Source organism: Lepidothrix coronata, unplaced genomic scaffold (assembly GCF_001604755.1).
Source record: "Lepidothrix coronata isolate B3197 unplaced genomic scaffold, Lepidothrix_coronata-1.0 Scaffold208, whole genome shotgun sequence".
Taxonomy (NCBI): Eukaryota; Metazoa; Chordata; class Aves; order Passeriformes; family Pipridae; genus Lepidothrix; species Lepidothrix coronata.
This window is the reverse complement of record NW_016690388.1, coordinates 137,809-158,306: the sequence shown is the minus strand read 5'-3', so window position 1 is coordinate 158,306 and position 20,498 is coordinate 137,809. Positions and strand designations below refer to the sequence as shown.

The 20,498-nt window shown below is 40.9% G+C and overlaps 1 protein-coding gene across 2 annotated transcripts in view; it reads left to right on the top strand.

Annotated features, from left to right (window-relative positions):
* The window catches only part of LRP6 (LDL receptor related protein 6), a 129,294-nt gene that overhangs the window by 7,068 nt on the left and 101,728 nt on the right, over positions 1-20,498 (top strand). Inside the window, exon 2 of one of the 2 annotated variants that reach the window (XM_017832856.1) lies at positions 8,401-8,794. The exons of the other annotated variant lie outside the window; for it this stretch is intronic. Coding sequence (XP_017688345.1) covers positions 8,401-8,794 — 394 coding nt within the window. The remainder of the gene's footprint in view (positions 1-8,400; positions 8,795-20,498) is intronic. 2 annotated transcript variants of the gene reach the window in all.

The window sequence follows — 20,498 nt, the reverse complement described above, 5'->3', positions numbered from 1 at the left end:
CCTTGTCTTGAAGAACAGGAGAAGCAAAAATCTGAACTTGTATGGGCGTTGTAGTAGATGTGGCTTTTTCTGTTCTGGATTCTTGTTATGGTGGATGAACGGACAAAGATGCTGTTTACCAAGCATTAGCTGCAAAGTCTGCCACAAAGAAACAATTGCATTTGATCACTGCAGCTGATACAGCTGATAAAAACCAGAGGGTTGGTTGTTGAAGAACTGTAGATGAATGTGATAAGTCTTCCAGGCCATGCTGCTGCTCCTCCCTCCCCATACCTCAAATCGGTCCCGCTATTATGTCCCAAATGAAGGTGGTCATTTACTTTTGTGATGTACTCACCAGTCCTGGCAACTTTTTCCATTCTATGGGTCATTCTGTCCTCCAGGTGGGTTTTTTTGTGCTACATTCTGTGTTCAAGCTTGACCGCAATTTCCTGATAGTGCTTCAAAAATCTAAACAAACACAAAAACCCAACCACAAAACAGAAAAAAATGAGTTATTTTGTTTGATTTGGTTATTTTGTTTGACCTGGCGAGATGAACTGACAGACTTCAAGAAATGTTTTTTAAGTCTCTTTTAGACTGGCATGCCATTTTGGATAAATTGTTGAAAAAGTCATCTAAGAGTAGCTCAGTGCCTATGAGCTTGTCAGTGTGGAGAAAGGCCCTATTTGTTTGAAGGTAAACCAGTGTGCTGCTGTTCGGGGTATGGGTATTTTGGCCCACGTGGAACTATTAGCGGGAGGTGAGACCCCTTGGCTGCCACATGCTGCCAATGTAACTGGGGTCCTCCAGCTGTGGAGGTAAGTGAGCTGGTAGCAGTGACTATGAGTAAACACTCCCAGGCCATTTTTGACTGGATGTGCACCCCCAAATGTGTGTTGTCCAGGCTGGAACTGCTGGAACTGCAATTGTTCCAGAACAGCAACAAACTTTGGAGCATTCCCATCTGAGCTTGCCAGGATGTACAAGGTACATCTTGCAGCCTTTAGCCTTTCTAGGCTTTGGGAAATGGGCTACCACAGTCACAGCTTCACAGTGTTGTGTCTCAGTGCTCTAATTCACCGGAGGGACACTGCACAGTCACTTCCAACAGCTTCCTGAGGAATATGATAGAGGCTTTTGGCTTGTTTCTTTACTGTTAAAAGCGCTGTAGGAAATGATGATGCCAGAAGGTGGTGTTTTGTTTCAGTGTGATCTGGTCATCTTATCTGTCATCATAGTGCTTGCAAGTTTAGTTTGCAAAATATCATCTCTATTCAATTGTGGGACTCTAATTGGTACATTATAGCTAAACAATTTTTCTTTTTCTGCATGAGCAAAGATGCTTGCTAACTTTTTCATTAAACAGATTGTGTCGATTTAAACATCGACCAGTAGAACTAGGGAAGTATTGCCAATGTGTGTGGAACTGGTATGACTTCATCTGCAGGGTGTTATTCTGACAGCTGTTTGAGAAACTGGAAGAGTGTTGAAGGAAAATTAGGAGGAGACTTGAGGAAATGGGAAGTATAAATGTTGAAGTTCTGCAGACATTAATGTGTATCATGGTATTACTTGATTATATATCCCTAAGGAGCTTTCCTGCTTTCCGGAGTCTGCCGCTGGCCCTGGAAAATGCCAGATCACCTTTATTTTGTTGCTACTTTGTAAACAGGAGGGTAATGGAAGAAGGTGGTAGTTTTATATGGCAATGCAGCTGCAGGGAGCATAGCTCTCTGCTCATCCTGTTATCAGCAAGATAAAGTTAGGAAAATGTCAACCTCTAAAGTGCTGTTTTATCCTCACGAGAGTGCAGTGGGGATAGAGGAGAAGTCAGTGTTACAGAAAGGTGGACAAAAGTGATGTGAGTGTGCTACCTGACACTGAGAAGACACGTGCTGTGGTAATCCTGCTGTAAGGCTCTGTTGCCAGCAGGATGATTTGGCAGGTGATGCCTTCCATTCAGAAAGTTATTTGCTTGTGATAGGCCAGAACTTCATGGTGTGCTTCAGTCATGTGTACTTTTGCTGTAATCTGACAGGGCTGTTGGCTTTTTATGCCTGGACCTGGTATTTCTATCCTTCCTTGTAGTCCATTTTATTTTTTTTCTTCTCTTGCCCCCATCCTTCTATCTCTTTTCCTGTATTCAGCAGGCTAAAGGATGACTTACTGCTTTTGTGCCAGCTAGTTCTGCAGTATGTCTTGGTCTCTATAGCTATGATCTTGCCAAAGGCCTGCAAAACTAACAGCAAAACTTGGTGCAGAATCCAGATGATGTTGTTGCTGCTGCTTGGTGTCTTTGCTTTTGCGCTTGATATGGTTACTCATCTCATTCACTGGCAAGCGTGACTGCTCTTATGACCTTTTGAGTTACCATCTGAACAGCTCTTGGATGTCTTTAGCATGGAGAATATACTTAAGTTTAGCTGAAAAGAGGAGAAAAGGTCCTTTCTGCCAAATTTGGGCTTCCTCAGGCTTGTTTACTAAACACCTGGTTAGTTTCTGTGTCCTGAAAGTATATTTGTGAGAACAAGGAGGTTCAGAGAGAACAGTGCTTTCTTTTGTAGTGAAAGTGGAATGGGGGCCACTGGTAAATCAATTCATTAGTTTTATTAGAAAAAAAAAGTAGAATTGTGTATTGTGTGGAATAAATCGGGGAAGTGCTGTGATGGAGAACTTGGTGCAAAATCCTGGCCTGTTGCTTGCTGTACCGAAAACTTGTATGTGCTTCCTGGTGATTTTGTTGTTTGGTTGAAAATACAAACCATCTACAAAGTAGGGAGGCTGGCTCGCTACTTTTGGGGAAAGTTTTTATTTTAATTTTCAAATTACCTCTCTTCTTATTTGATATGACTCTCCCAGGCTTTATTGCCAGTGCTACCTCAACCTGGTAATTCTTGCTTCTCTAAACTGAGCAGCAAAGCTCAAACACTCATGGGTAACAAATACACAGAATTCCTTACAAGCATGAGCAATGATGAAGAAATTTGAAACCTGGAGAATGAGGGAAGAGTCCTCACAACTGACAGTTCCAGAATCCGTGTGTCAGCCCAGAGATTTTTCATTATGTTCTTGCCTTGGTTCTCTGTGGGACATCTTGGGGATGGTTATCATATTACAATACAGGGAATTTTGTATTTTGAATGGTTTTAAGGAGTTGCAATTAATGTTCTTTGCTGGTTGTATATGCCTATTTCTCTGCTTTTCCTTCTCTTGTGGGCTGAATGTGGGTGTACAGTACTCTGTCAAGGCATCTGGAATCCTTCTTCTTTCCTGTGCCTCAGCCAGGTCAGCATGTATTTGCTTGGTACATCTCATCACTGTGTCTCCCCTTTTCTCCATGTTTGCCATCCTCATGACAGTGTGCTTGGTAGTACTAATTCACCTTTAGATGCTCAGAGTTCTTCAGCAAGATCTAAAAAGGAAGGGGCAGAGCAGGAGTCTGAACAAGATTTCTCCCGGCACATTTCTCTCTGCCAACTGGAGCTGGAAAATTTTTGGATATGGGCACACTGCAAGAGTGACAGAATAGGATAGTCCAAAGAGCTGAGTACCCTCTTCCCAGCTCAATGACATCTTCCAGTATGACAATTCATGTGTTTCTTGCCAGTGGACTACTGCATGGATATTTCATTCCCCAATGTCAGTGATCGCTTGGTGGTTTCCACAATGTGACCTGGGCCACGCTGGGATTCTGTGACAGCTTGCCACAACGTATGGTGGCCACCTCTAGTCTGATGAGTCCTGCTCCTTAACTGGAGGTTCACAAACAATTAGTTCAACTAATTAATCAAAGCTGATGCAGTCTTTCCTTTCCCTGGTGTGCTATTGCTTATATGTATTTGATTTTTGTTCTGAAATGGTTCTGGACAATGGCTGGCTAAAAACTACTTTTTGGCAGGTGGTGGGGAGAGTTCAGCTCAGTAGTCTTCTGCTGGTTTAAGTCCCTGCATGGGAGCTAATGGTATGGGAAAAGTGCTAGTGCCAACATGGGAGGTCAGGAACCAACAGCTGAAAGTGAAGCCAGGGAGAAAGGATATGGCTGCAGTTACATCTTGAGCAGATCTAGCAGGCTGCCAGTGAAAGGGGGGAGAGCTGCTCCCCCTTCCAGATCCCTGCTGGTCGCCTTATGTTAGTTTTGGATTTTGCTGGACCACTTCTTGAGTTGATTCCACTTGCTAACCCAGTCAAACCTTTCACCGCATAATAGTTTGAATCAGCTTGGGGAGGGGCCCTTAACTAAGTGAGAGGGTAGAGCAACATTGCTGGGGATTGGGAATGAGAAAAAAGAGTGTGGGGAAAATGAACATGTGCTAATTGCTTTAACCAGGCTAAACTCCATGTCAGTAAAATAGAGGCACCCAGAGCTGTCCTGGATTGTGGAAGGTGGAAAAGAGGAAGTGGGAATTTGTGGAAAAGGCTACTGGACTAGTTAAAGAAAAGCATGACAAATTCTAACAGTTTAAAGTTGCTACGTTAACACCAAAAAGATTAAAAAACATTTTTAGCTGGTGAAGTGATTGTTTTATGTTGGTTCATCACATTGCACCCTGTGGGCAGCAGAATCTTTATGCCTGTAGCAGATGCTCACAAGTTAGATGTACAAAGCGAGACTGAAGTAAACAAGAGTAAGGCAAACCAGACTTAAGTATCTTGGGGATTAGCAACTTTCAGTATGCTAGGGGGAGTGACAGGAATTGCAGCCAAGAGAAATACGTGGTACAAGAACTGGAGTTTGGTGGTGAGAAGGCAGCAATGAGAATTCTAGTTGTAAAGGTAAGGCAAAAAAGACAATGTCTGAACTTTAATATTGAATGTGGTAAACTTAGGAAAGGTCTTACGTGAATATTTGAGTTAAGAAGCAGTTATAGGCTCAGTGATCACTACTGGCAGGAGTTTCTTACGATTTAAATTATTTTTGTTGCAGTTGAAATGTGTTAAACTTGAGGTTTTGTAACTTTTATGTTCTTTAAGGGAACATTTGTTCCTGCTAGTGGATACAAAACCACCCTTATTTTATAAATAAGCATAGCTTTTACTTTGTATTGGGTACTTTAATTAAATGAATAAACTGCATGTAGACCTCTCAGGTGATAGAGGACATGGTAATATTCGCTACTGTTTCAGGTTTTTATTTCCAAGGTGGATGTTTTTTCTTTTAAAAATGTGTGGTTCTTTTCAGTGTATTGTAGCTTGTTGCAGTTACAATATATGCTTTTATGATGTCTACAGAAGGAGAAATAAAAACATGTAAAGAGTTCAACTTCTTAAAAAAAACCCACTCTGAGTTATATCTTTTTGCCCCATTATAACTTAAACTGCAAAGTAGTTGCTTAGCTTTGAAAGGAGTTTCTCTTGGACTTCTTCCCTTAGGTTATTACTATAGTTCATAACTTCATTATTCAAAAAAAGTCATCTTTGCAGTGTCCTGTGCTTCTTTCAAAGTTGGGACAGGAAACTTCTGGAACAATTTTCCTTTTGGTGTTGCTGTCTGAGCGAAGTAAATGCAAAGATGATACCAGGTACTAATGCTGCTGCCAACTTCAGTAACTGGGTTTTATAGGACATGGAAGCCTTTGTGTTTTCTGGGAAGGGTTGGAGGCAGTGGAGGAACAAACCCGTTTTTTATAATTTTGGTGATGCAGATTTCATTCCTGAATGTCACAAGACATTGGAAATCTTTACATCCTCATCTGCCAGCCCTACGGAATGCTTTACAAGTCGTGGCTTTGAATCAATTTGCATGAAGCTGCACATCCTCGGTGTAGCTGTGTTTCTTCTGAGTCATCATTTATGTAACTTGTACCATTGATGAAAAGGAAGTTTTCCCCGGTCCTTCCTCAGGCAGCTCTGAGCTCCAGCAAGGAGTGAATTACCTATGCAGTGTGGTTGTGATAGGCTCAGCAGTGCCTTCAGGCCTTGGTGATTACACTTGACGTGCCTGGTGTTCCAGTTCAGTGCATGCTGTGTGTGGGGGTACTCCATGTTGCTCATAATAATGGAGGTTGTACTCATTTGTGTGTGGATTTACTTTTTTTTCAAATGCTGGGCATGCTGTCTTGTTAGAGAAAGCTCTGCCAGTTGGCTGCACACTTTCCTATAGTGCACTAGATGACACTGAGCTGGCTATTAACTAGATTTTTCAGGTTGCAACTGTATGCAGGCTTTAAAAAGTAGATGGTTTTATTACATTACTGTTTTTTTACACCTTGCAGTCTATTGAATACTTTTCAAAAAAGCATAAGCAACCCCGCACTTCAAGAAAATCTATTGTAATTAATTTTAAATCTTAGGGAGGTGGGAAATTATGCAAGGAAGGGAAGGAGATAGCAAAGTAAGGTAAAAATAAACCTTCTTAATATAAAGAGTCTACTTCTGATTTAAAAAAGTCTACTGCTTCTCCATGGAAAGAGAATCTTTAAATTGAATGGGGTTTTGCGCAATTAAAAATTGCTTTCTGGAGAGGGGAAAATACAAATACAAATTTGGTATTATTAAAACAAAGTTTCACCCCTCCCTCCTTCTGTCTAAAGATCATCATAAATCAGTTTATATTCAGTGTTTCTAAATTTAGGATGACAGTAAGCAATTAATTTTTTAAAAACCCCACCAAAACCAACAAAATCCTCACTCCCCACCACCCCTAAACTTGTATAGCAGAACTCTTGTAATTGGAGGTAGATGAAGGAACTTTTCAGTTCTTTCAGCTTCCCCCAATTCACATGTGACAGTGTCTTTGGGAAATTGTTTTGTGGTACAAAAGGGAGTAAGTAGTCTGATTTTTGAATTTATCCCTGTGTTAATGTTTCTAATTTCAGTGCAAGTTTCTCATATAAGGAACTGTATCTCTTCTGGCAGTGTGGCCTTGACATTATTGAACTATGCACATCTTTGGCTCTGTAAATGAAAACCTTTTGTTTAGGACATACGTCCTTCTGCGAGTTCAAAGTGCCCATCTATGCTGATGAATAAATCCTCAAGTTCCTAGTGAAATTTGTGTGGTGACAGGCAGAAGAGCATTTACTATGACACTCATAGTATGTCTCTCAATTCCTTTGTAGAGCTCTTTTGCTACAGTTTCTGAGTAAAGAGAGGGAAAGGTTGAAATGTTTTCTGATAGTCAATTTAAAAGGATGTGACTGCCTTATACAAATGTAGTATTTTTTGTAACCTTTTGTTGAAGAAGGAATGAGGCTGGAATTTGCATCGTACTGTATATAGCTTGTGATTAAGGACAATTAAGCAGGCATATTACATTTAAGAAACTATCTGTTTTCATGGTTGCTGCTTTACATTAGTCATCTTAGGTGTTGTTATGAAAAACATACTGTGAAAAGTGACAGAGTAAGCAAATAAAGCCTGTAAAATAAAGGCTTTGTATTAGAGAACTTGGGGCCTCTGGTGGTCTAGTGGTTAGGGTGCAGGACTCTCACCACTGCGACCCGGGTTCGATTCCCAGCCCCCCGGGCAGATGGAGCTCGTCAGCCCTGTAAGGCCATCCATCTAAGAGAAGGTCACTCTAATCAAACCTACGTCCTGGGGACCTCACTGCCACTGTCCAAGCTTGCTCGGCCCCAGCAAATGAACCTCAGGATTAAAGGGTGGGCTCATTTCAGCGCACGCTGTGTCTCACCTAAAAAATCCACTGCGCAGGCTCGAAGGGTTAATGACCTTTCCTAAAATCTTCGCTCGCGAAGACTGGCCATATTATTATTAGAGAACTAAACAGGAGTGGTAGAGCTGAGTTTGAAAGAACTCAGTGTTGTCTATCCATACCTCTAGAGTTATTTTTCTCCCTATCTCCTCATACCACTTTTGACACTAAACCAACATTTGTCTCATGCTGTGCAATGAATTTTGGATTTTTTGTATTATATGTAAAATGTCTGAGGTATATAATTTTGGGGAATATCAACATGCAGGTCACTTTGAAAGCTTGACATGAGAATTATGCTGTTATTGAAGTGGTGTGTATGTTGCTAAATTCTATAAAGAAAAATAATCATTGCTTAGATGGGCCAGCACTGAATGCTTAGAAAACTGCTTTACTCTTGTCTTCCTTATTCTTATTTAAATGTCCTTCTGTACAGAACAGTGTCATTTGAGTACTTCAAACCCCCATTTTCTTTGTTCTCTCCCTTCTTCTTTATTGCTATTTTAATAATGCACAACCCAGAATACTGAGCTGCCTGTTATGAAGGCACGATCTTGGCTTGTAACAAAGTCGAAAAGCTGTAAAAGTCAGTGCTTTTTAGTCAAACCTCTAAATGTCTCCCCACCATTTCTTATTTTTTTTAAAAATACTCTTACATTAGTAGCTACTAATGGCCTGATGCACCATCATAGTGCAAGTTACAGTTAATATGAGTGACGTTAATACATCTGTCTGTGTGTCCCCCCCCTTATTTCTCCTATTTGAAGCTGCCCCGCTGTTGCTGTACGCGAACCGACGGGATCTGCGACTGGTGGACGCTGCCAATGGGAAGGAGAATGCCACCGTGATCGTGGGTGGCTTAGAGGACGCAGCAGCAGTGGACTTTGTGTTTGTAAAGGGGTTGATTTACTGGAGTGATGTCAGTGAAGAAGCCATTAAACGAACAGAATTCAATAAATCTGGGAGTGTACAAAATGTGGTCATTTCTGGACTTCTGTCACCCGATGGGCTGGCATGTGACTGGCTGGGAGAAAAATTATACTGGACAGATTCTGAAACAAATCGGATTGAGGTTTCTAATTTAGATGGATCACTGAGAAAAGTTTTGTTTTGGCAAGAATTGGATCAACCCAGAGCAATTGCCTTAGATCCTGGAAGAGGGTAAGTCTTTGTTAAAACAAAGTAGTTACAAATATCGAAGTTTGTACTATTTCTTGTTTGTTGAATGGTTTTAAATAGGTGATGGTACTGTATTTGAAGTTATCCTAAGCCAGTTTGCATTATTTGCTTCACTTTCTACTAGTGTGATTTGCAAACAATTTGTACTTCTAAAATTGCATTCATAATGGTTTGTGAACAACTAGACTTTTAAAAAAGTACTAGAAATTTCTTTTGGCAGTTGTACAGAAGATTAACAGAAATGGAGAAGTTCTAATGTAAAACCTAGTACAATCTGCTGTGCTCTAAAGACCATCAGCTGCGTGTGGACAGTCACACTTGTGCCTCTCTGACATGTCGAGTAATTTTTGGAGCTTTAATAATTATTGATATTCATGCTTTATTGAAACATCTGAAGAAATGAGATAAATCAATATACTGTACTAATAATAATTTGAGATGTGTTCTGGCATTTAACCAGAAAATTTACAGAAAAGTTCCTCTCTCTACCCTCGAGGGAACTTCTCTTTAAAAAATTCTGTGTTTTGGCTTGGCCCATTCTAGAACTGATGTAGTTTTCTCAGCCGTCATTAGAGTCTCTGGATGTGGCTTACAGTAGAACCTTTTATCTCTATTCTTGGGACAAAGTAGTGTTTGCCAAAAACGCAAAATTCAGCAGTGTTTTGGTGATGTTAAAGGGTTAGCTTGAGGTTACCCCATAGGTAGTCACCTGTGATAAGGTGTTTGGCTCTCTCAAAGTGGAAGACTAATGTGTTAGAAGACTAATGCTTCTGATAATTTTTTCTATCTATAATAGAGAACATATTTATACTATCTTTTTTTTTTCTTGAACAAGCAAGAAAATTAATCTATTGTACTGCTATTGCACATATTTTTTAAGCCAACTTTTTTTTGGGGGAGGGAGGATCGGTGCCTTTTTTGTTTGTTAAGATGAGAGTTATGTTTCGCTGCATGCTACTTTTTTGCATTCTAGTTTGTTTGGCTCTTTTCCTCCAAAAGAAGAAAAATCTCTGCAAAACATGGCTTCTTTCCTGAACTTCTTGGAAATACTGTATCTTGAATATTTTCTTCCACAGTTTCAATAGTCCTTTGACAATTTAAAAACAGAAAAGATGTTTGGTTTCCATTACATATATTTCAGGCTTTGGAAATAACAGAAGGATGGATTTATGCTTTTCCTATGTATTTACAACTTGTAAATTGGAGCTAATGATAGTGTTAGTTTCATTTTAGTAGATTCTAAAACCATTTAAGAGTGCAAGAAAAGTGTAATGCTCATGCTCCTTTCACCCACCATCCCAAAACTGAAAGGGGAAGAAAAACACAGTCAAGGTGGTTTTGATTTGGCTTGTAACCAGAGAGATCAAGTTTCTTGTTAGTTAGGAATAACACACTGTTGTGAAGCCAGTTGGTCTTTTTTTTAGAGCAGTATTTGTATTTTCTGAATCTGGACAGTAATATGCTCAGTGATCCATACTAGATGATTGCATACTCTTTCACTCTTTCTAGTACTTTACACTAAGAGGAAAATACAAGAAGAAAAATTAAATAGCTCAAAGGTAAAGCAAGCTTGTAACTTGTTTCATATTGATGATCTGTTAAATCAGTAGGAAACATTTCAATATGCCTAAATCTAAAACAACTCAAAAAAAGCAAAACACCAAAACCCCTTCGCCAACCCAAACAAAACCCCACTAACCAAAACAAAAAACCCCTCCAAGAACTGTAATTAAGGGATGAAACATTTTTTCTGCTGCATTTTTGAAGAGGTCACTTTCTAAGTTGTTATATGAAGAGTATGTTTTAAGAAGGTAATAGAGCAATATAACCAGCTTCTATCTTGCCATATTGCAGTTGCAAAAATTGCAGTTCTTGTATGCAATTTTATTACAGGAGACCTTTCAGCTTTTAATAAATCTGGTTATATTTTAGAACCTTTCAGAACCCTTCAATGGAAGGGTGGCATCAGCACAGAGATGTAAATTTAAAAAGATAAATAAATAATTCCCCAAACTCTTCTTGTATGCATGCTTCTTTCACTAGTATTTAGATTTTTTTAGCCCTGTAATTGTCTTTTGGTTTCATGATGTTACCTGGCAAATAGCAGTAGGAATAAGTAATAAAAAATTCTAAGAGCAGCTAATAAAATCTGAAACTTGGAAAAGCAAAACCCTTCTCATTTTCCTGCAGTCTAATCCATCTCCTGTTATGCTCAACTGATGTTTATTTCAGATACAGTTTTATAAGATTGTAATTAATGAAAAGAAATGATTTAGCTGCAAAACTTACACAAAGGTCATCTTTATCAATAAGTTCAGTTTGTCATCAAAGTTAAATTGTCAAATGTCTAAAATAGCATACGTAAGTATTTCATGATGAAGTTGATTTAAGTACCAAACTACTAGTCTCTTCTGTGTTGGGATGTCTATTTATTAAATGTATCTATCTTGCTGAAAACATGAGAATGCCTACTTGGAAGTGAAATGTTAAGAACTGTATAAGCTAGCACAAATATGTAGTCATGAAGAATGCATTTTCCTGGCAGTGTCCCATGTAGTAAAAATGAAATGTTTTACTGTCCTATTTTCATCTAAGAAGGCATTAAATATGAACTGTCTAGATTCTTCTCCTACATACATTTTGAGGAGCTTCTCATTGCTCACATTCATACGCTACAACTTCCTTTAATTTTTTCAATTTTAGTTGTCTTGATACTCAATAAAATACTGTGTGTGTACCAGGAAAGAGAAGGGACTTCAGATGAAGATGAAGGGAAGGGAGTGTTTGTTCAGCCTTCTTTTGAAGTGAGCCAGCAGGTTTCAGGGCAGTTTCAGGAAGGCTTCTTGGTCCTAGCCATCCTTTCTGGAACTGTTTTTTCCCAACTGGTGTTAAACATGAGATCCTTCTCAATAAGATCAGCAGCTGGGAATAGCACTGACACTAATGTTGACTTTTTGCCAGGAGAAGACCAGGTGTTAGGTCACTAAGTGCAGGAGAGCACTTGAAAGTTGAGCAAGTTGAAAAGAAGTTTTTCTGCTTCAGCAGTCAAGATGGAAAAAACAAAAAGAAAAAAAAAGGCATATCCAGATTCTTGACCAAGTACTACTTGAAAATGCAGTATTGTATATTTGTACTGCTGTTTCCTCATGTTGTTGGGTTTGTTTGTTTTAAAAATTGTGCAGCCCTTTTGTCCTCATGGAAAAGACTTCGTTGTCATAGTTACATCAAAATTACCCTTTAGACAACTTGATCAGCTTTCTTCATAAGGAGCATTATCAAAATCAACTGGCCTTTCTCACTTGTAGATGTATTGTTCGTTACAAAGGGAATTTTAAGTGCCTCCTAGAAGTGGTAACTAATTACTTGCTTTTCAGGACATGTTTTAAATCAAGTGACGTATAGAGTTACCTTAATTGTTAAGCTCAACCCAAAACTTTTGGGTTGTAAAGGTTTTCAGTTAATGAATGGAATTAGAGTACAAAGAGCTACAACACTTTTTATGGCAGCTGAAGTTGATTTCTGGATTAAGTACTCTGCATGTTAGGGAAGATCTTCAGGTTTAATGGGTACCCCTCCCCCAACAAACTTACTTTTTTCATGCAAAACCTTTGCAGGGAACACATACTTTATGGACCTATTTCTTCTGTTTCTTTGGAAGTTGGAAACTTGTGTCTGAGCATGTCAAGCACAAAAGCAACTGTAGTACAGGACTTATATCTGCACGTTGTAACAAAAATCCGTGGGAACTGGTAGTACTTCTGCTGAGTGGTAGATGTTATACAAGAGTATAAGAAAAGGGAGGGGCCTCTGGTGGTCTAGTGGTTAGGGTGCAGGACTCTCACCGCTGCGACCCGGGTTCGATTCCCAGCCCCCCGGGCAGATGGAGCTCGTCAGCCTTGTAAGGCCATCCGTCTAAGAGAAGGTCACTCTAAACAAACCTATGTCCTGGGGACCTCACTGCCACTGTCCAAGCTTGCTCGGCCCCGGCAGATGAACCTCAGGATTAAAGGGTGGGCTCAGTTCAGCGCACACTGGATCTCACCTAAAAAAAAAAAAAAAAAATAAAATCCACTGCGCAGGCTTGAAGGGTTAATGACCTTTCCCAAATCTTCGCTCGCGAAGACTGGCCATTATAAGAAAAGGGAAATGGACAGTTCTAATTACAGGTACAGTACCTGTGATTTTTGGGAAAAAACACTTTAAAACAAAAAAAACCAAACAGAATTTCTTTGCAAATTCACTTGTGCAGTGAAGGGGTTTTAGTTTTGTGGTGGTTTGAAACTCCCAAGAATCTAATTTTTAAGTTCAAGCTCCCCCCCCCCACAGTTTGCCTCTGTGAGAGGGTTTAGTGATGGTATGGACTTGATATCTTTTTCACCCCATGTGGAGAGTTTTCAGACAAAACACAACCATTCGGTATTGGGGGAAGGGGAAAATATTTACAAAGGTTTATTTACACCCACATATATATTTACATTAAATTAAATTTCTCCTCTTCTTCAATAAAAGTCCAAGAAGAAAAGAGAAAAGTCTTTCTATCATCTCTCAGGCCACAGTTCCTTCATTTCAGTTTTTTGTGGCACTGATTAGTGTCCTTCATTTTCCTGAGGCAGCAGATTTACGTATGGCAGTCAGGATTTTGGTTCTTACTTTGTGGAAATTTCAACCTCGAGCCCGAGCCTTTGGGGGATTTCCTTGTAGATCTTCACTCCTCTTGGGTTAGAACATTGAAGGCAGCTTTCAGTTCAGTCTTACCAAAGCTCTTCTGCTCTGTCTCAGCTCAGTAGCACGATAGAAGCAGCAACAGCAGCAGCAGAGGGCACGGCCACCTCCTCTGCATTCCGTCCTGGCTCAGCTCTCGGGACAAACTCTGGGTTTTCAGCTCCTTTCTCCCTCTCTCTAGCTGCTGCTGCATTTCAGGACTCCCTACGGGTTTGGAAGTCCACCCCTCCTCTTCAGAGAGTCTCTGGTTTTGGGAAAATAATACAGTCTTACCCCAAACCAGCTCTGTTGAGTTTACCTCTGTTTTGTTGCCAGCTCTCCCTTCTGCAGGAACATCTCTGCGTTTTTCAGCCGGCTTCACGTCATCTCGTTGCTACTGGCTATCTTTTGGCTTTCAGCCATGGCTGTCTATGTTCAGGACTGCTCCGCTGCTGCTTTCAGTGTCTTCTGCTGTTCCTGACAGTAAGGAAACTTTTCCAGCTCTTTATTACGGGACCAGGTCCGGCTTTGACACTATACCGGGTCTCCCGTGGCCTCAGTTGGGGCTGGGGGCCCTTGGCCCCCAGAGGGGCTCACTGGCCCCCTGCTTCCTTCTGGCTTTGATCATGGCTACCTATCTTCTACACTATCTTCACCACCATCTCTTCCGTTTCTGTGGGCATGTAATTTCCGTAGGGCACACGTGGACTATTGATTGGTCCAGTATTATCAGTGGGGCAAACCATTACTACCTCAGAGAAAAAGCTTTTCAAGCCACCACGAGTTTGCGTGCAAGTTACTATTGTATAAAATGGCACTTTAGATGAAAATTCCCAAAATAATGCAAATAAGGCTTTGCTTCATACTTTCTCTTGCTTGATGCCATCTCTCCATTGAGCAGATTGTGTCTGACTGAATATCTTTCTGCTGCTCCTTTGCTGATATTAACATTTCATAGGTGAAAGATTGGTGCACTCAGCTAATTGTTTGCTGCATGGCCTGGCCTGTGTCCTGAGGAATTAATTTCTAGGTTTTATAGGTGATGTGGAGGCACGTGTTATACTGATACAAAATCTGCAGACTGCTGTGATATTGGCACAGAGACACAGAAGGTGTATTTAATCTTTCTTCACCTAAGGAGGCTCTGTTTATCAGAAGATGTTGGTTGCAAATACATCACTAAATTCTGGTTACAGCTAGGATAGTAAACAAACCACAAGATATTTTTTGGTTACTTAAAGGTAATTAAGCTAACTCAAAAGATTGCAACAGTATTGCACAGGTTGTCCTGATGAAACTGCATCAGGAGTGGCCTACCTTGCCTCTTGGGCTGCATGTAACTCCTGGAAGATCTAAAATGCAGCACTGATGTTGCTAGTAGCTGGATGATCCTAGCAGGAGGACTGTTGTGTGACCTGAATCTCCAGGCATGGGAGACTACAAAGCAGAGAAGGTTGCCTAGGCCAGGATTATACTGCATGATTCAAAACCCAACAGCATGCAAAGCAGTGCTTCATCCTGCAAGAGGTTAGCATGGCACCTGAAATGTCCTTGCCATCTTCTGTCCCAGAACTATTGTAACTCCCTCTGCTTCTGAAGCATAAGGTGTTTGGGATTTGGCTCTTGCTTCTATGAAGATCTTTGTGGCTACTGGGAAATAAGATCAGACACTATTCACTTACTTTAATAGCCTTGAATATTAACTCTAGGGGTTTGTTTGTTTGATTTTCTTTGGGGTTTTTTTTGTTTTGTTTTAATCTCATTGATAGTTAATTTTCAAAGTTTCTGTCACAAAACTTTGCAAAGTTTGTTTGAGATTTGTCATGTATGCTTCATATGATGCTGGTTTCCAGTCCAGTGCTAGGATGTTTCAGTGTTGGGTAGATGCTGAAATTGTAAAGGTTTCATTTTATTACACAGCTCAAAATGTTGGCTTCTTTCTCATCATATTTTCTCCTCTTGTGAAGGAGGAGATGAAGGAAGGTAACCAGAAAACCACATATTTAAAAGAGAGTGAGGACTTGGAGAGGTGACCTCTCCTGTAAATCTTGCTGTGCTGGTTTTATATGTTACTGTCACTGTCTGCCTGTCCTCACCCTACTGCAGGAGGTTGCCAGGAACTCAAAGGAACATACTTGCTAGTATATTTTCTTTATTTTGAAGGTGTTTTACCTAGGTTTCCCTTTTTAAAAAGCATGGGAGAGATTTGGCTTATTAGAAATCAAACTAGAGTGCACAAAAATGATTTGTGCAGGACAAACATTTTTCTTATAGACTCATACAACAAAGCTGTAGGTGCTTTTAGCTGTAGGCAAGTTTGAAAATAGTCCTTCAACCTCTCCTCCTTCATTCAGGTTCTGGGCTAGAAAACAAGACTGTGGACCGGATCAGTTGAGAGCTGAGCTTTCCCTTCTGCCAACTTTCCTGTGAATAAGTTAGTAGCATCTTGAAGCACTGTAGATTTTGTCAGAACACTAAGTTAATTGGCTTTTTTTCCACCTTGTGTTCAGTTTCAGACTTGTTTCAGTGAGACTTGTGAATATGGTGTGTGAAATGAGAGATAGTTGACAAGTTAACTTTCAAAGGATGATTTGGTCTGTCCTGTAACACATACCTCAGCGTTGCAGTATTAGGGTGACGAGGATTAGTAAACTTTATGCAACTTGCTCTAAAATATCAATGTATACTTCAGATATTTGCATCCAGTCTTTATTTAAACTAAGGTAGTAATTTCTGATCTGCGTGAATAAGCTCTGGTGATGAGTCCTTGGGTATGCTTCTTGTCATGGTTTGAGATAGCCCCAAAATCCAATTCCCTAGTCTAAGCCCCCTCCCACATCCCAACCTAATGTGAGAGGGGTTTTTCCAGACAAAACACACCAGACTCCAAATGGGGAAAGGGAATATATTACAATGACTGTACAAATAAATACCATATCACATTATACACACGATCACAATATCTCTACCATGACATATAGTATTTACAATGATCAGATCTCTTCTCTCCTCCAAATAAAAGTCCAGGAGGGAAAGAAGGACAGATCCCTTCCAGTCACTAAGCAGCAGCATCTTCTAAGGCAGCAGTCTGTCTTCTTCACATGCATGCAGCAGCTGATAGCTGAATTTCTGCCAGCACTCACGAGGGAGGCCTCCAAGCCTCTCTCGGCCCCTTGACGCAGGCAAAGGGGTCTTCCGTGGGCTTCGTCACCCCAGACAAAGGTCGTTCCACCACGGTCATATCACGAGATGCAGGGGGTCTTCGTGACGGTCTGGTATCTCCAGGAGACTCAAGCTCCTGCAGGGCCTCTGTGCCCTGTTCTCAGGCTGCCACCGTGGCAGCAGTGCGAGGGGGGAGCCAAGGTCAACTCCCCCCGCATTCCATCTGGCCGTCCCAGTCCAGCTCCGGGACGTCTTTGAGCTTCTTAGCTCCTCTCTCTCTCTCTGGTGCTGCATGTCCAAAACTACTCTCCAAAATAGGAGTCCATCTCCCTCCTTTTCTCAGAGGGGTCTCAAGGGAGTTTTGGGGTCTAGTACAGTTCTTACCCCAAGACTCTGTAGCTCTGCTGCTGGCTCTCTCTCTCTCTCTTTCCAGGAGTCCTTTCTGTGATGCTGCATGTCTCTGTTGCTTCTCCAGTTCAGGTCTTATCTGTCCTGGCTCTGTGCCACTGTTTCTCTGGTCAGTGCCGGTTGCTGCTCTGCGCCCATGGAGAAAAACATCTCCCGGCATAACTACAGGCACTTAGCCCAGTCTAACACTGTTCCAAGTCTCTGTAGCCCCCAACTGGGGCTGGGGGGGGGGCCCCGGAGGCCCCGAGGGGCTCAGCGCCCCTTCCTCGTGGCTCTACAACATGGCCACCTCTCCAACCACAACTAAACTACAACTCATCTCTTCCGGTGCTTGTGACATGTTTACATTTTTGCAGGAGCGCCCATTGGGCAAAACTTCAAAACTTCCAGGGGTTTCCACCCCTTGGGGTCTACCACTTTTCAGCCTCTGGGGGAAAAACCAAGGTCCAAACCACCACACTTCTCTATCTGCATTTTCAGTCCCTGCAATTATAACTTAGCATCCAAGCCTAGACTATGAGGACCTGTTGCATTTTAAAAAATCATTATTTTAGACTTCTATTAAGCATGAAGTTAATTAAAAAATATTTGTTCACACACTTTTAAAAATTAAAATAATTCTAAGACAACTTTTAATAACTACCAACAGGAACTCACAGGGACCATATTAATTTACAGTGAGAGTTATAATCTGATATGTTGTTCATTCTGTGTTCTTGCTTGAGAATTCCAAAGTAGCACTGATTGTTAAGGAAGCAGAGAGGCTTTAAAGAATGTCTGTGGTTTCTGTGGAAGGGACCAGAGTAAAAAAAAACCTACAAATAATCCTCTTCTTCCCCAAATGTGACTTACATTAACTTGACAGTGTTTGTCAGGAAATCATTACTTCAGAATCCATGCCAGCTATTAAGACTTCTAGCAGGGAGCTTGTGATTGCTCACTAAAACCATTGCAGCTAACTAAGTTTAACAATTGCAAGAAATTATTTTTATACTTCATCTTAGGGAAAAGTTTTGTTTGTAAGCTCTTTACTATTTCAAGGCAAGATGTTATAGAGGGAATTGTTTTTCAGAAATGATGATGAGCATTGCAGACAATGTGTGTTAAAGCAGATCTGTACTAGAAGACGTTTATTGGCAAAATTAGCCTTTAGTGATTACAGCTCGTTGCAGTGTGGTTTAATCTTCCTTTGTACATCCTGCAACTGTCTTCCTTTCTGAATAAGCTTCACTGTCACAAACACACTTTCTGCCATCCCATGAAATTATACTCGGGGTTCTTGCTGTGATACATCAGCCAACACACCGACACACTGCACTCTGGACAAAGGCACTTGTAGCAATGTAGACCCCGCCTGAGCTGCAGTGGGGGAGAGGAGCTGCAGTGTCTGGCCTTATCAGTGATGACTGCTTGTTCAGTGAGTCCTGGAGTGTGCAGATGAAAGGAGGAGCACTGGAACAAGGAATCTTACGTTTCCTTCTTTTAAAATCAGGATAGGGTTCGCTGGTGGTGTACTGGCTGGGTCCTCCATCAGCGTTTTGGGCAGTTACTGAAATGTGTCCATTTTAGAGCATAAAGTCTGGCCCCTAACTTTAGACCAAAGGTTTGGTCTGTGTTGTAGAAAATGCAGCAGAAAGTTGCCTTTGTTCCTCTGGAGGAAGTTGATCATTGGATTTATATTGTTGACCAAAAAAAAGATTGATTTATGGCTCATTTCTTGAAGAAAGCTGATAAATTCCCTTGCTAGCATGACTTGAAACAGACTGATAATATTCTTTAGGTAAACTATGGATTAAGTTTGTTTAAAAATGAAAATCAGAGCACTCAGCTATATGAAATTTAGGCATGATTAACAAAGAAAAAAGTCTACAGAAGAACCATCTTTATTTGGCTGCATTCCTGGAAAAAAATAAGACTATCCCTGAGGAGAATGAGTGTATATCAGTACTGTCTTTGTAGAATGCTCAGATAAAATGTCATAGGATAATATGTTGTAGAGAGGATGCTGAGCAAACGCAGCTTTTACAGTTCAGCTAGTGAAAAAGGACATACCAGGGACAAATGTTGAGGTGGCCTAATAAAATATCTAAATAAGCCTTTTGAGAACTTGTATGGTGACCCCAGGAGAGGAGAAGATCGTTTTCACATTACAGAGTGCCAGGGTTGTCAGTTGAGCCTATATCTGAACTAGCACTATTTTACCATTTCAAGGTCTTTGTATATAAGACCTGGAAATAAGCTGAGCAAAGCAAAAGGTAGTGCTTTGGATTTCTGCTTGACACTTGGAGAAAGAAATTACTCCTTTTAACTCTTCGTTGTATTACTGTAGCCTAAGTTGTGAGTTTCTGCTCAGTTTGTTTCCTTGGTAGGGGATCCTCCCTTCCAGCCTGCTGTTAAAACATCTGGCCCAGTTGTGGGTGTTCTCTAATGAAAAAAAGTAATAGGAAAAACCATAGCCTTGTCAGTGGAAGCACAGTCACTGCAGATGGGCCAGGGATGCTGTTCCACAGTAATGCTCTGGATTTTAAATTGTGTGCTCTAAATTCGTTGTGGGTGAGAATGTATAAGTGATGTGTATTTGTGGTGTCTGTGTCTAGTAGCTTATACTTGAAACAGCCTAATTGTTTTCTACCTTAAAACCTAAAACCTGAGCTCACTCCCAAAACACCTCCTTCCCACCCCCAAAGCCCCACCCCCAAAAGAAAACCAAACACAAACAGCAACCCCCAAATGCCAATAAATATGGAAACCTTTTTTTCCTCTTGGATTGATGAGTAGAAATATAAAGAGCAGTAACTCATTTTCTGGACCTTGATGGTTTCATTAGAATCCTTCTAATAACACTTTCAAAAAAAAACAAAGTCAGCATTCTGGGCCCCTGTCTTCCACCCTCCTCCCCCACCTCCTTTCTTTCCCCAGAGTTATTTAACATGTACTTTACATTTTCATTTCTCATGGGAACTGTGTCATTTCTCACTTCTGTATCTTAATTCCGGGGCCCCCTGGTGGTCTAGTGGTCAGGATGCGGCGCTCTCACCACCACGGCCCAGGTTCGATTCCCAGTCAGGGGACTTCCCCGGGCAGATGGAGCTCGTCAGCCCTGTAAGGCAATCCATCTAAGAGAAGGTCACTCTAAACAAACCTACATCCTGAGGACCTCGCTGCCACCGTCCGAGCTCACTCGGCCCCGGCAGATGAACCTCAGGATTAAAGGGTGGGCTCAGTTCAGTGCACACTGGGTCTCACCTAAAAAATCCACTGTGCAGGCTGGAAGGGCAATGACCTTTCCCAAATCTTCGTTCGCGAAGACTAGCCATGATTATGAACTTAATTCCATGTTTCAGTGTAAAGTATCAGTTGTATTAAGTTTTCTTTGTCATTTCAAGCGAGAAATAGTAAAGATAGCAAATAATGC